This window comes from Photinus pyralis, unplaced genomic scaffold (assembly GCF_008802855.1).
Source record: "Photinus pyralis isolate 1611_PpyrPB1 unplaced genomic scaffold, Ppyr1.3 Ppyr1.4_LG7, whole genome shotgun sequence".
In the NCBI taxonomy this organism is placed as follows: Eukaryota; Metazoa; Arthropoda; class Insecta; order Coleoptera; family Lampyridae; genus Photinus; species Photinus pyralis.
This window is the reverse complement of record NW_022170738.1, coordinates 35,571,408-35,587,502: the sequence shown is the minus strand read 5'-3', so window position 1 is coordinate 35,587,502 and position 16,095 is coordinate 35,571,408. Positions and strand designations below refer to the sequence as shown.

The 16,095-nt window shown below is 37.3% G+C and overlaps 2 protein-coding genes across 4 annotated transcripts; both read left to right on the top strand.

Annotated features, from left to right (window-relative positions):
• Window positions 1–576: 576 nt before the first annotated feature.
• Window positions 577–5,481, top strand: LOC116176590 (phosphoinositide 3-kinase regulatory subunit 4-like). 3 transcript variants are annotated; one of them, XM_031495225.1, is made up of 9 exons: window positions 577–2,592; window positions 2,637–2,905; window positions 2,953–3,139; window positions 3,183–3,603; window positions 3,657–3,723; window positions 3,997–4,350; window positions 4,400–4,707; window positions 4,757–4,914; window positions 4,964–5,481. In XM_031495225.1, the coding sequence occupies exons 1-9, from the start codon at window positions 2,467–2,469 to the stop codon at window positions 5,348–5,350; spliced, it is 2,277 nt and encodes a 758-aa protein (XP_031351085.1). In that variant the 5' UTR covers window positions 577–2,466; the 3' UTR covers window positions 5,351–5,481. The 3 variants fall into 3 exon arrangements, with proteins under 3 accessions (XP_031351085.1, XP_031351083.1, XP_031351084.1); XM_031495223.1 differs by having other exon boundaries at window positions 580–2,592; window positions 3,648–3,723; XM_031495224.1 differs by having other exon boundaries at window positions 1,348–2,592; window positions 2,953–3,133; window positions 3,648–3,723.
• A 1,382-nt stretch (window positions 5,482–6,863) lies between these two features.
• Window positions 6,864–11,241, top strand: LOC116175953 (uncharacterized protein K02A2.6-like). Its single transcript, XM_031494341.1, has 2 exons — window positions 6,864–7,213; window positions 7,328–11,241. Exons 1-2 carry the CDS (start codon window positions 7,018–7,020, stop codon window positions 11,086–11,088), a joined length of 3,957 nt encoding a protein of 1,318 aa, XP_031350201.1. The 5' UTR covers window positions 6,864–7,017; the 3' UTR covers window positions 11,089–11,241.
• Window positions 11,242–16,095: the final 4,854 nt, after the last annotated feature.

Genomic DNA, 16,095 nt, shown 5'->3' with positions numbered 1-16,095 from the left:
TGTCATTCGACGTCGATTCGACTTCAAATAAGTAACGACACCAATTTCAATAAGTGCAGTATAACATAAATTCGACGTCGAATCGACTTAAGTGGTGTTTTTTGACACGTCGATTCGATGTGAGAAATAAGTTAAATAGGTGTGATTTAACTAATAGGTGTTAGGTGTCTAGACACCTTATTAGGTAATTTTCTACGTCGAAGCGACGTGGCGGATTACTTATTTTCTACATGTCGTTTTGAACTTATAACCATACTTCATTATTATCCTCTCTTTTTAAAGAATAGTACCTACAGTTAATAAGAATACTGTTATGAACTTTATGGCTGGCGTCATGTCAGACAAATTACCTATTATATGTAAAATATTGAATATGTTTAATTTCATGATTTCTATGTGGAAATATTTCGTGCGAATGCATTTTCTATGACAAACATATATCTTCTGCCTTCAAAAAACACAAAGCCCCTCTGAAATAACTATTATAAAAATAATAAAAAAAATAGTTATTCGTTTGTCATTTTTATAGTTGTACATTTTTGGAAGTTTAACTATTTTATTCAAACATACAATCATTAATAATACCTAAATATAATCATATTTTAATTGTAGAACACATATTTATTCATTAATGCTAAAAAAACATGTATGATGATATTTCGGCCGTCTACGCTAGCCAATAAATATGTCTGCCTTCTCGTTATATTAATCTAATAAGTAGAGTACCCTAATTTGCACCTATATTTTCGACCTCATATTTCAAGTTGGTGAAGAACAAGCTACTTTTGATACCTATTACCTAATTGGTGTACAATATTACCAATTTTTATACACCTAATTGTAACAAATTCATGTAAATACCGCTTAAGTACACCTAATACCTACGTGTAATCGCAACTAAGTATGTTGGGAATTCGACCTAACTAACTAAACCAACCTATTAAGTGTAAGTCCAACACCAAACTCCACCTACGTTCACTAAATCGACACCTATTAGGAGCGCATGTAACTTCTTTTGGTAGATTAATACACCTGTTAGCAACACAACTTATGATTGTTACCTACTACCAGGGATTCACAACCTATTACCTATTGTTTAGGTTGACATTGATACCTACTATTATCTGTTCACCCACCAGATGCAGTAAAGCTCCCCCCAAAAAATTCCCGGCAAATTTAAATGAACATTTTTAATTGGCCGAATTTTCAAAACCTGTAACACACGCAACGATTTGCTTCCAATTATAATTGCCGTATCTGAATTGACATCCTTAACGTCAAACCTGTCATTTCGTTTTGTATTTGCCTCAATTTGCGGTTAATTTCATTTATAAGAACAAAATAATCTTTCTGAACTTAATAAACAATTTGAAACTATGTACTGCTGTGTGTTGAAAGGTCAATATTCAAAACATAACACTTTATAACTTCGTCGTACAATGTGATATGCGATTTTAAATTTCCCGGTTTTTATAATTTTGTGACTGTGAAACGGGTCTGTTATTACATTGGTCAAAATTTATTGGGAGTGGCTTAACTGCATCTGTTGGGTGAACAGATTATAGGTGAAACAGACCAGCACTTTCGCGCCATTATTACACTCGAGTGAAATATATTTATTTTGGTGAAATGGTACTAAATAGGTGATCTTAATGGTGATATATTCAAGTCATTTCAACCTATTGGTCGAAATGTAAGTAACTGTATCCGCTTATTAGGTGTCTATGAAATTTTCATCTATTCCTATTTAGTCATTTTGTCAACTTTGGCCTATATCTCCTATTAGTTTATATTTATGACGTGAACAAAGTTACCTAATAAGTCATGCAACGAATCTATTACCAATTACGTAACAACCCTTTAGTTAGGTTACAAATTGGCACAAATAAGGTCCTTCTACCTACTGCTCCTATTAGGTGATACAAGTTAGGTATATGCCACTCCTTAATTGGTATTTTTTACGTACCTCACCTATTAGATGACCATTTACCACTACCATACTTTGTTGGATCCTAATAAGAATTTATTTCACCAATTTGTCACCAGTGCTTAATAGGTAACATATTTACTTTCACCTATTCAACATAAACATTACATAATTTCCACCTACTTTGGTCGAATTTCTTTTGCCTCAGGTTGCCGACACCTAAATTGCTAGCTGGGTAGGATTCCGGATTACGATAGGAGGGTGAACAGGGTCCACAAATTCGGGCCCTTTGTACTACCTCCCTGACTAGGGTCGCCCGACCCCTTAACGTCACTCAAACCATCCCACACGTGAGATGAACCTTTCCTGATTGAGATTACAATGTTTCAGTACAAGTATTCAGAATCTTTATTCGGTAGTTGCCAGTGTTCGGTCAGTAGCTTTTCTGAATTAAAAGTGTTACTTTAATGTGAGCCGCTCTGTGTTTAGGTATAGGTAGTTACAATTCAATTTTAGCAAATGATGTACTTTTATCGCACATGATTACATTTTTGAATGACAAGGAAGACAAGGAGCTGCGAGGATCTTTTTTTGACTGCATTGTTGGCGTATCCGCGTATATCGGATGGCATTGTTCGGTTATTCTTACACCACTATTGCTGCAGGTAAAGAACGCAGATGTCGAGCTTTTATGTGAACATTTTTCTAGGGTTTGACAGACTGTTCGGAATTTGTTACTACGAAAAGCATTCACGCAATGTCTGCTTTAACCGAATTGGGTTTAATAACGAAACCCGGTTTATGTGAACTAGTATCTGAATGTTCCTGTTTTCTAGTTCATCCTAGTTTGTGGGTACGTCAGGCCGTTGCCGGTTTTGCGGCAACTGCTGCGAAAACCTTGTCTGTGTTGGACGTCCAATGTAAAATAATGCCGCTTTTACAACCTTACATGAGATATCCACTAATCCAAATAGATCGGTAAACTATCGCGTCCAATCCTTATTGTACTATTGCAACTATTTCAGACCTGAACTTCTATTGGAATCACTTGTTAGTCCCATTCACAGAAATGTCTACGATAATGTGATTAAATATTCCGACATTGAGCTGTTATTAGACACTTTAAGAGAACGGCAGAATGCTAGATTAATTGCCAGCTCTGGAAGAATTCCGAGTTACACTGAAATGAGGCAGTCGTTAAAAACTGTATGTGTAAGTTCAACTCCAGAACATAGATGGCATGTTTTTGTTTTAGTTATTTAGGCGCTTGGAAGCAGATGGTATGTGCCCATCAGTCGAAGACTATTTACTTACAATGAGCAATCATTTAAAAAAAATTCACAAACACAAAACAAGCGCAGACGCTAAGCACAATAAACAAAGTGAAGGAAAAATTGAGATCACCACCCCCATACGTACTCACGTTTATCATTTAAGTGACGCGAGGAATAAGGCCGACTTGTTGCAAAACCGTAGAGCTCGTCGTCTTCCATCCACGTCTCCCATTGAAGCGAACCCCAATTTAGAGTGGAATGTGGTCGGAGCCGAAATACTGCCACGCGCTGCTGAATCTTCAGGCAGTCAGCCGTCCACGCCGCCTCCCGAAAGCCAAAGCGCATTCATCGGGGTGGAGCATGGTGTGAACATGAGTGTACACGAGAGATCTTACATACAATGTAAGTAGTAAGAGGTTTGCGTATTGATGAATTCGGTGTTACAGATAGGACAGCTAACTGTAGCGTTGATCTTGGAAAGTTACTGCATAGGCAACAGGATCATTATTTGGAGGCTTTACGGTAAGATTGTTTAGTAAAGGTTTTTTTTTCTTGTAGTTTTGGGCCCATTTAGTAAAAATTTAGTTTTAAGTAATGGTTATTGTGTTATCCCTCCTTCCCTGTCAATATTAACACAAGGTACTACATGCCAGGAAAATGTTTTAATAACATGGACACCGTTCACTGCTTTTTAGGCGCTTTATTAATTATTGTGACTAGGTGGTTTGATATTGCACTAGAACCGAAATCGATTATATTCCTTTACCCTATTCATTCGACGCTTTTATTGTGTAGGAGTAAGGAGTGGGCGGAACAAGCGGCATGGCGACCTCAACTGCCGCCGCCAGGTTGGCGATTGCGTGGATCTTTGGTCGCCCATCTACACGAGCATCGAGGTCCAATAACGAAATTGGCGCCCCTGCCCGAAACCCCGTTTTTCGCCAGTTCCTCTAAGGACGGATTCATTCGAATATGGGACTGTTCGAAAATGGAAGGGAAAAATATCGCAAATAGATCTAAACAAAGTTACAGGGTGCCTGGCGGTGTGAGCATTTCGGGGATGGCGGTGTGCGAAAACGGGCAGTCTCTGGCGGCAGCTGCCGATGATGGTTCAATTTTAGTTTTAAGGGTCGAACCGACCAGTAGCAGGTAAGTTTATAGTGTTCGCCGATTGGCATACACTAATAACGTCATTCAGGATGACACTTGTCCAAGCGAGACAGCTGAATGCAGACGAAGATGGGTGTGCCGTAGACGTGCAATATTTAGATGCGGGTCCCCAGAGTGTTTTGGTTTATGCCACTTTGTATGGCTCGTTAGTAGGCTGGGATTTGCGCGCGTCAGGAACATCCTGGAGATTAGAAAATGGTCTCAAGCAAGGCGTCATAACATCATTTTGTTTAGACTCTCATCAGAATTGGATTACAATCGGAACGAGCAGTGGTTATCACATAGCTTGGGATTTACGATTTCAACTGCCAATAGCAACAGTGGAACATCCTTCAGGTGTCAAACGTCTTGAAATTATCACAAAGTGATGCATTTACGATTTTAGCTGCACGAATCCGAAAGGTGATCAGTCATCCAACCGAACAATCGTGGATAATTTCAAGTGTTCAGGGAAATAATGAGATATCAATGTGGAATTTGGAAACGGGATTTAGACAGATTACTTTGTGGGGCAGCAACTCTCCGCCTTTCTCCAAGGCACATGTAAGATAAGCAATTTTTGTTAATCTATACCTTAACCATTCTATTAAAGGGAAATAACCAAAGTGTTTGCGCAATGCAGGCAGGTTGCATTGACCGCGCCGGCTTTCTTCTGGCAGGTGGTACCGATCAACGAATCCGGTTTTGGGACTTGGAAAGTCCCACCGAATCCTATTTGGCTATTCCCGCTCCTAACGATCCGCTAATTGGTAACGCCCTGACCTATGATAGGCGACTGATTGACGGTACGAGCGTAATATACGCAGTCGCGCAACCGAGTCAAATAAAGGCAGGGAAAGGTGACGAGATACCTCGAGGCGGACCGGAACCTCCTCCTCCCGGACATCGTGATTGTATAAGTGATATTTCTCTTTGCAAGGCATCGCAATGCTTTTTGCTTAGTGCTTCTCGAGATGGAGTAATCAAAGTTTGGAAGTAGATTTTATTTCAAATGTCAGAAGATTCGATCTTTAATTTATTCAAAGTCGTATGTTAGTAGGCAATTTTTGTACATTTAGTTTTGTACTGCAACCTGTACTGTGATTTTAATGAATAATAAGTTTAAACAAATTGGTTGGTTGTATTCATTTTTAACCGTTCCACATAAGAAATAAATTGCATTTTTGAGTCGTTATTAGAAAGTCCCATGGAATCTACTGAAGTTCCATAAAACATAATAGCATTGAATTTATAACTATCAGAAGCGCGGGTTAAATGGCAGGATATGTGACTGTTTTCAATAGTTTAAATTACAAGACGTAGATGTCTCTACCATCGAGAAAGATGAATAATGTAAGTTTTTTACCTTTGTTAATTATTATACAGGAATCTGTAATGAACCCACTATCTTGATTTGTAATTGTTGTATACAAAATTCTAGATACCCAAGAAACGTACTTATAAGTAGGGATGGGCGATAACTGTTTTCACCTATCGATAAGTATCGGGTACTTACCTATCGATATATTTTACTTATCGATATGCCGATAATTATCGAAATATCGATGGTTATCGATATATCGATAGTTATCGATATATGAATACTATCGATATATCGATATGTCGATAGTTATCGCTAGGGATGGGCGATAACTGTTTTCACCTATCGATATAAGTATCGGGTACTTACCTATCGATATATTTTACTTATAGATATGCCGATAATTATCGAAATATCGATGGTTATCGATACACCGATAACTATCGAAAGATCGATAATTGCCGCTATATCGATAAGTATCGGTATATCGATAGTTCTCGTTATGGCGATAGTTTTTAATATATAGGTACTTATCGATATAATATTACCGATCATTTTTTTGAAAGCGTGTCTAAAAACTGCATGAGTTTACTTTTATATTTTGGCGAAAGAGCCTGACAAGACAAGAGGGCTCTTTTAACAAGATATGAAAATGACCGAATGCAGTTCTTGCAACTTTAATGGAGTTACCATATTAACTATGCAATTATCGCAGGGCTCTTTTGCTTTCTACAATGCAATTACCGCTGTAATTAAGCGGTAATTGCACGTCTCATTTGAGAGAAATATTCGACGTATCGATAGTTATCGACAAGGATAGTTATCTTATCGAGTTTTATTAATAAAATCCATTTTCCGGTTTATTCTCGTGTAAAGTGACTATTAATAGTTACTCGACGTTTCTTTGCTACCTTTATCAAGAGTGTTTTGTTAGATTTCGTAAATGTCAATCAATTGAAACTGTATATCTAAATTTGAAGTGTTCTTAGCTTTTTCTGTTTTTTTGTGACTGGTCCTCTGTAACCATCAATCAGATACCGATACATAGGCCATGATTACACCCTTTGATTGTCTTCTTTATTTTATCTAAAGAGTAGCCATTTTGATGCAACATTTTGTTACGGAATTAGTATTAGACGTGGCTGTAGCCACAATTGACGATACATTAGTTAGCGCTAGTTGACTAATGACCTTCACATACAATTGTCATGACATGTAAGCAAGCCGTCACTTACAATATACTTACTTAAGTAAATCCTGTGTCATCCTTATTTATAATTGTCGCCCTATAATTAACATGGTGTCAGAAGTGTCTTTGTCTTAAGTTGTAGTCGTTAAACGTCGTCATGCCAAATCAAGTAGTCGAAACTGCTACCGTCGCTGCTACCACTCCTAGAAACAAGGTAGCTGGATCTACATGTTCCATCCAACATCTTAACATCGCCAGCAAGAATCTGTCTTATGAATGGAAGAGGTGGTTCACCCAATTCAAGATATATTTGAGAGCGACAAGTCTTGAACGGGAAGAGAATGGTCGCAAGGTGGCTTTATTGTTGCACCACATGGGCCCCGAAGCATTAGAAATCTTCAATAGTTTCGATGTCAACATCGATAGTGTAACCTATGACAACTTAATCAGTAAATTCGAGAAACACTTCACTCCAAAAACAAACATTTCCATCGAGAGGCACAAATTTTTCACGAGACGTCAACTTGAGGGTGAGTCGTTAGAAGAGTTCGTTACAGCATTATCAAACTTAAGTCTAACGTGTGATTTTACGGAGCTGCGCGAAAGTCTAGTTAAAGACATCTTTACTTGTGGTCTTAACTCCGGATTCGCAGAAGTTAAACAGAAAATTATATCTGAAGGTGCAATCACACTCGACAAGGCTGTTGAATTGGCTAAGACGTACACATTGTCCAAAATCGAAGCCGCTAGCTGTAGTGTCGTAGGAGCAGTTCATTACAACACAAGTCACAATGAAATGGGTCAGCGCAGGTGGAAAAATCGTGCACACCAAAGGTCAACGAGTCCATCCACTAGACGAACGACACCATCCATTAGACGAACAACGTCTCCCAGTCCGGTAAGCCGAGATCGAAAGAATATCTGTCAAAGGTGTGGTCAGCATCATCGATTCAGGTGCCCAGCAGATGGGGTAAAGTGTAGCTATTGTTTTAAAATTGGTCATTATGCTAAAATGTGTCTTAGAAATAAGAATGTCAAGTCGCTAACTGTAGATACAGGTGATGAATTATTTATAGGGTCAATTTCGTATGTGTGTTCTGTTAAAAAGTCGCAATGGGAAGTACCTGTGTCTATTAATGGTACTATTCTATTATGTCAATTAGACACAGGGGCAGAAACAAACGTCATGAGTTTGACAGACTTTAGTCGCCTTAATTTACAAAAAGGCTTAATTAATGTAAGTCATAATAGCGTTAGAACCGTAAGTGGAGAAAGGCTTGAATTAGCAGGCGAAGTCGATTTAACTTGTCATATTCAGAGTAGTGATCACATAATTAAATTTCATGTCATAAAAGTCGGATGTAAACCTATTCTTGGATTACAAACATGTATCGATCTCAAACTTCTTAAAAGAGTGAACCAAGTAACTTTTAACAAATATGAAGTCCAGTCCACTCAGTCTATAATTACTCAGTATAATGAAGTCTTCAAAGGTCTAGGTCTAATAAAAAGTCAGTGTCGTCTACAAATAAACAAGAATGTGACACCTATAAGGGAACCGTTGCGTAAAATACCATTTAAACTATACGAGTCTCTGAAAACGGAATTAATCAGAATGCAAGAATTAGATGTCATCAGTCCCGTTTCGGAACCAACCCAATGGGTTAACAGTATCGTCCTCACATCTAAGAAAAATGGCAGCATTCGTGTGTGCCTAGATCCGCGCAACTTAAACAAAGCAATCCTTCGTGCGCACTATCCCTTCCCAAGCATCGATGTCATTAGATCTCAGTTAAACGGATCTAATTATTTCTCAACCCTAGACGCTAATTGGGGGTTCTGGACCATTGCTTTGGATGAGGAGTCTTCAAAATTATGTACGTTCATCACACCATTCGGTAGATTTCGTTTTAAACGTCTTCCATTTGGAATTTCAGCAGCGCCAGAGATTTTTCACTCTACAATGACTGAATTGTTCGCCGACATCCCTAACACAGTAGTCTACTTTGATGATCTGCTAATTCACGCACCAACTAAAGAAAAACATCATGAGATATTGGAGCAGGTGCTTAAGCGCGCTAAGGAAATAAATTTAAAATTTAATTTAAATAAGTCTCAGTTTTGTCTTAATAAAGTCACGTACATGGGTCATGTGTTCTCAAAGGAAGGCATGACACCAGATCCGAATAAAATTAAAGCTATTGTAGACATGAGTCAACCAAAAAATTCACAAGAACTACAAAGATTCTTGGGAATGCTTACATATTTGTCAGCATACATCAAAAATTTTTCTGAAGAAACACAGCAGTTGAGAATTCTTCTAAAAAAGAATGTAATATGGAATTGGGACACAAATCATACAGCTACATTTAACAAATTAAAAACCTTAATTACAAAAGCCCCAGTTCTAACTTACTTTGACCAGACTAAAGAATTAATTTTGTCATGTGACGCTTCACAAAGTGCAGTAGGAGCCGTTATACTACATGGATCAAATCCAATTGCCTACTCGTCAGCCTGTCTTACCGAAGCTCAAACTAATTATGCTCAAATTGAAAAGGAGCTGCTAGCGATTGTTCACGGTTGTCTAAAGTTCCACCAATTTATCTTTGGTCACAAAATCACGGTCCATACGGATCATAAACCATTAGTGCCTTTATTCATAAAAGCATTACACAAAGTGCCACAAAGACTACAAAGGTTTATGCTCAAAATTCAGTGCTATGATCTCAATGTCATGTACAAACCTGGTAAAGAAATGTATATTTCGGACACATTATCCAGATCGCCTTTGTCAGACTCCATTGTAGATTTACAAGAAGATATCACGTTACACATAAATATACTCAAGTCATGTTTAGAAGTGTCACCTGAAACATTAGAGTCCTTTCGAAAGGAAACTCAAAATGACGAGGAATTGCAAACCATCGTAAAACTTTGTCAAACAGGTTGGCCCCTAGCCAAGAGTAATCTTCCCCCAGAGACTAAACCATATTACAAATTTCAAGAGGAAATTAATGTACTTGATGGGCTAGTGTTCAAAGGAAATAACTTAGTGGTTCCAAAAGCTCTTAGGTCAAAAATGCTAACTAAAATTCATACAGGTCATTTTGGTCTACGTAAATGCCTTGATTATGCTAAGAATGCATTATTCTGGCCTAGTATGTCAAATGACGTGCGAAATATTGTAACGACATGTGTAGCGTGTCAGGAATACAGTAATAACAACTCAAAGGAACCTTTATTGCCACACGAAATTAAAGCAATACCATGGAACAAAGTAGGTGTTGACTTCATGGAATTAAAGGGAAATAAATATCTTATTTGTATAGATTATTTCTCTAAATTTATTGAATTATCAGTACTTAGGAATGGCACAAACGCAAAAATAGTCATCAATGAGCTGAAATCCATATTTAGTCGACAAGGAATACCTGTCACACTAATTTCAGACAATGGACCTCCTTTTAACGCAGTAGAATTTGCCAATTTTATCAAAGAGTGGGACATTCAACACATCACGACAAGCCCGTATCACTCACAGTCCAACGGTCAAGTCGAACGAGCAATCGGAACTATCAAGAGAATGCTAATGAAAACTATCGAGTCTAATGGAGATCCCTATCTAACATTATTACAGTATAGGAATACACCAAACGACAGCAAGAACAGTCCTGCTCAACTCCTGATGTCTCGCCGTCTTAGATGTTCCCTGCCAGTTCATGCAGATTTGCTTCTACCGAAACCAATAGATGTAAATCGTTATGAAAATTGGGTCGAAGATAGAAACAAGAGGATGAAAGACGTTTACAATCGAGGAGCAACCAAACTACCAGAATTAATGACTGAAGACGATGTATTGTTTAAGAAGATTCCATCAGATAAGAAATGGATACAAGGAAAAATAACGCAGGTTGGTCCTGAGCCAAAAAGCTACATCATTCAATCTAGGGATGGGATGCATTATAGACGAAATAGGGTTCACATAAAGAAATTTTACAAATCCAATTGTAATCCAGAATATGGTAAATCGAATAACACACATTTAGATCTTAATACCGATTATAATATAGATAATAATTGCAATGATTGTAATAATTACTGTATTTATAGTAATTTTGATAATGTTAATAATGAACCTGCTAATGACAATGGTTCGACTCCGAACCTTAATGTAACTACTCGCTCAGGCAGACAAATTAAGGTACCTAATAAATTAGACTTGTAACTTCCAAAGGGAGATGTTACGGAATTAGTATTAGACGTGGCTGTAGCCACAATTGACGATACATTAGTTAGCGCTAGTTGACTAATGACCTTCACATACAATTGTCATGACATGTAAGCAAGCCGTCACTTACAATATACTTACTTAAGTAAATCCTGTGTCATCCTTATTTATAATTGTCGCCCTATAATTAACAGAAGTGTCTCCAGTGAGAAGATTCTTGTATTTCACGAGGATCGTTAGGTAATCAACGAGTATTTATTCTCGTGCAAACCCAGCCAGCTGCGGTTTTGTCGCTCTTTAGAGATAAGATAATATTTTAGAAGGAACACCTTTGAGGGTAGATGTTTATGGGTGACGAATTTTTGAGGAGAAAGTATTTATCATTTCTCTGGGGCAAATTTACATGGTGAGTTTTCCGGTGAACATTCAGGGAGCGTGCGAGTTTTTCGAGGCCTACGATTAAACAGTGTTAAAATAATGTGTTTTTGTTTCGTTTATATAGCATTGCCGATGGAGATCTTCAGATCATTTTTTTGTTTGATAATACCCTCATTAATAATTCTTTTGTAGCTATATAAAGCATAAAATAAATTAATTGATCCAACTTCCGCCAACAGGAGCGAGAGTAACTCGTAACATCCGGGGAATATACCGAAAATTTGATGCATGAAACTAAATTTAGATATTTTGAACGAACGTACAATTTAACGAATCATTTTAATTCCACGCTTGACTAAAAACACGATCAATTCCGAAAACGACACTAAAATAACGGCCGCCATAAATTTGAGGTTATGTACAAACTGAATTGGTGTAATCGGTTCTAGGTAATTAATTTATCTTAGTAGACTACCCTTCCCAAATTTCGGTGGTCGGATTCGTCTTATGATTTTCGCCTGCTGAACCGAAGACGGTCCCTCGCGGGCGTCAAATTCGATTTTCCAACATCTCGGCGTCTAAGATGGCGCAGACAAATTAAAGTGCTTTGAAATATACGTGTGCCCACTACTGGTAGTAGTACCTTTGGTGAGTGGCCCGCTCGTAGCCAACCCTCCAGGAGAGTGTGACTTCGGATGAGCTCTTACTGCGGATCGATTCAGCACTCCCAGGCCTAGCACGACTTGCTTGAAACCGCGCGTTTGTTTTTTATTAGCCATCGTTAATTACACTTCGAATACTATCTTTAGTCCTAAATAGAGTACCTCGGTATGATGATAAAGCAGTAGGCGCATTCAGTAGCCACTCACTGCAGTATTTCCGCAAAGTTATAATGATGGAGAGCGTGGAAATTTCAACAAGGTATTTTACGTTATCCCAGCTGCGAGAGCGAGCTAATTTTCTTTATAATTTATTTATGTCTTGAAAGTGTAAAGTATAGTGTTCATTACTGGAAATAAATTGCGAGATGAGAGCAAACACGGGCGCGCAATCTCTTTCAGAAAATGTTATTATAGACACCTGAAAATTGTCTGTCAGGACCAAATTGTGATGAAGCGTCTTCCTAATACGAACTTTAAAGTCGATTAAGTTTGTGCAATTTACCACGTTTAATTTCTGCCATAATTTCCTCAAATAGAGTTCCATAGTATAAATGTGGTATTATTAAAAAGGCTTTTCATAATGTTCTGGATCAGATACATTTTAAGCTGGAAGTTATTACCCTGGAACAAACTTCATGTGTCATTTCCCAAGAATATAAATTATACGATATCTGCCTCCATGTTCCTTCCTGTTTAAGAACCCCGGTAAGACTTATTTAGTACACCCTGTCTTTTTGATGCTATGTGCGCTATTTGAACCAATAAATCAATTTTTTTTCACCATTCCAGTACTGTTCTCGGAATTAAAAACGCCCCCTTATTAAAGATGTCCACGTTAGTGTGGTGGAGATAAACCATTTTTTAAGGAGAGGTACATTTAGGACCGTTAATTGCGGCCCCGTTCAGGACAAATTAACATTAAATTGTTTAAATATGTCAAGGACCCTTCCAGCATGCTAATCCAAGCTATCAACCATGCGCTAAAAGTGAACTGCTTAAAAATACCTGTAAAAATTGTACTGTTTTTAGGGGTTTCCGAACAGACAAGGAAAATGTTGACTTACCCTATACTTACAGTAGGCAACTCTGGGGAAGAATAACAAGCAGTACCATCTAATGTCGGACGTTTCGCGCCACTTTTAAATATCAGTAGCATTCGGCTGAGACTGGGTGGTACGAATGGGACTCCTACGTTGTCCTCTTACTAGATTTTGTTTCGCGGAGCACATCCAAACCGACAGGTCAGGGAGAAAAACCTGGCACAACACCCACAAATATAAGAAATAAATTAAATACGGTAATAAAGTACAACCATAAATACAAAAATCACACATATACTTCAAATCATACAACGAAAATCGGGGAATGCGGTTAAACAAATGAGATACAAATGACATGATAACTACAAATGCAAAACATTTGAGTGAACGAATCGATCCAATGTGGGGTTCCTCAAGGTTCAATACTTGGGCCTCTTTTGTTTTCTATTTATACTTCTCAGATCTTTGCTTCAATAAAACACGTAAACTATCACGCCTACGCGGATGACACCCAATTATATTATGGGTTTGAGGAGTGCAACATCGATACCGCTAATGCGATTATTAACACGGATCTAAGCAATTTTATTAAATCTGCCACAGATCACTCTCTGCATATAAATGCGGAGAAAAGTAAAATTCTTTTATTTGGCTCAACACATAATTTATTCAATCGGGAACAGATAATATCTAAGTAAAATATTCAAATCAACAATCAGTCTTTGTCATTTGTTAATAATGTTAAAAACCTTAGTTTAATTATAGACGCTACTTTAAGATTTGAGAAACATATCAAGATGTGTATACAACGTGCTTACGCGGGATTGAGGTATATTTATGGGATTAAGCACCTTCTAAATTCAAATTCAAAAATTCTATTATGTAATTCTTTGGTTCTTTCGCATTTCAGCCACTGTTCTACAGTGTATGGCCCTTGTCTCACTGACCGTAATTCTAGAAGGATAGAGGTTGTACAAAAATCGTGTTTAAGGCTAATTTTTGGTATCTGGAGAAGGCTACCCATTTCACATAAATTATCAGAAATTAAATGGTTAAACATGGAGAAAAGGCGCTTACTTCGTGCTTCCGTTCTTTTTCACAAAATCGTAACCTTTAAGTCACCCCCTTATCTTTATAACAAAATAACTTTTCGCACAGATGTATATACATAACATTAACATTCGCCGTAAAGACCACATAACCATTCCGCAGCATAAAAAAGGAATATTTCAGAGGTCATATTCGTACGCGATTGCTCATATATATAACGCTTTGCCAGCAGACGTAAAATGTTACGTACCAGATAAATCCAAAGTTAGTGTTCGTCGACTCCTCCTAAAAACATCCTAAAAACATAATAAATATGTAAAATATTTACGTGTTAAAAACAATAAATTAACAGCTTACTTTGTAAACCACATCTTAATTGTCAAATTCTTGTTTCTTGAGTTTTAAATGTACTACTCCATTTTTTGTTTCACTTTTTGTATGTATCATGACCTGTCTAGTTAAATACACTAACATAAAATAAATTAAAGGTTGAGTGGAAGAGCAGACACGGATGATATCCCTGTCTGAACTCCGCCATTTAGACAGGGCTCTGTATAGAAATTGTCTATTAAAGTCATTTATTATTATTATTATATAATATTATTATTATATAAAAATCCGAACTCTAGAGTGACGCAAATGTTCAAACAGTAAAGAATTGTAACTTATATGATAAATCTTTGTAAATAATTATACGGAACCGGCTGTTAAGTCTTAGACTTAGCTGGACCGTAAACTGTACGAAACTGGAAATAAACAACAATTCAATTCAATTATTATTATTGAATCTGGTTTAGTACAGGGAATGCACACGCAGAAAAGGAGATCAAGGAAAGAGCAAGTTTAACCAAGGAAACTACAATGCGGTCATAATGTTCCATGTCGGCCATGTTCTTTCCAATTTAACATTGAGGTGATGGATCTAACGAAATTAGTGTGTTTGGTTAAAACATGGCAGATCCCCAACTATCAATAAAAAATAACACTTTTCTGTGAATAAAGGTGTTGCTTAAGGAAAAATCTACATTATGGACATTCGGTTCTAAATAAAGACATAATTTTTTTCGATTAAAGTGAATAGAAATTAATGAAAAGTTTGCTGATACTGGACAATTGTGATTATAAAGATGCTTAAATTCGTTTACATTTTAACTTTTGTTGCTGAAGCACAACGAATATTGCTTTTACTTAATGAAAGTTTTTATTTTACATTGTTACTATGTCGCCTTGTTTAACTTAGCCCCAACATGGCGGATGGACGAGACGTATGTATAAGTTTTCGCCACAATCTTAATACAGTCACTGCAACGGAAACTGCACGACCTCTAGCGGGAAAACAAAGAACTAAAAAATAACATCGATCAAATTGTTCTAACTACAGGAATGTGCATAAAAAATTAATTAATTTATTTATTTATTTATTATCCCTCTCCTGTTCTGGGCCCTCAACAGGCTTGCGCCCAATTACAGAGTGACCCGCATATGCTTTTTGGAGGTGCCCCTGCAGAAGGTCTTAAGTTGTTCTATACTACTCCGGTGTTTACCTTACGAATTAGGAAAACTGCAGGAAAACCTAATTCGGAGTAGCTGGCAGAATGCTCGATACTGGTTTAAGGTAATTCCCATCTCTGCCACAGATGAAAAATGCACCTCAACCCAGGTTCGAACACCCGACCTCCGGATTTATAGTCCAACGCTCTATCACTGAACCATAAAGCCGAAAAGAAATACATACGTGGCGTAAGACTGTCGAGTGGAACATAAATTTGGAATTTAAATAAAAAAAACATGTTCCTAAGTGCGAAATGCTCTTTAAGAATCACCATTCTCCACTCCTTCACATTTTTAGACTGACACCTTTTATAATGGGAACC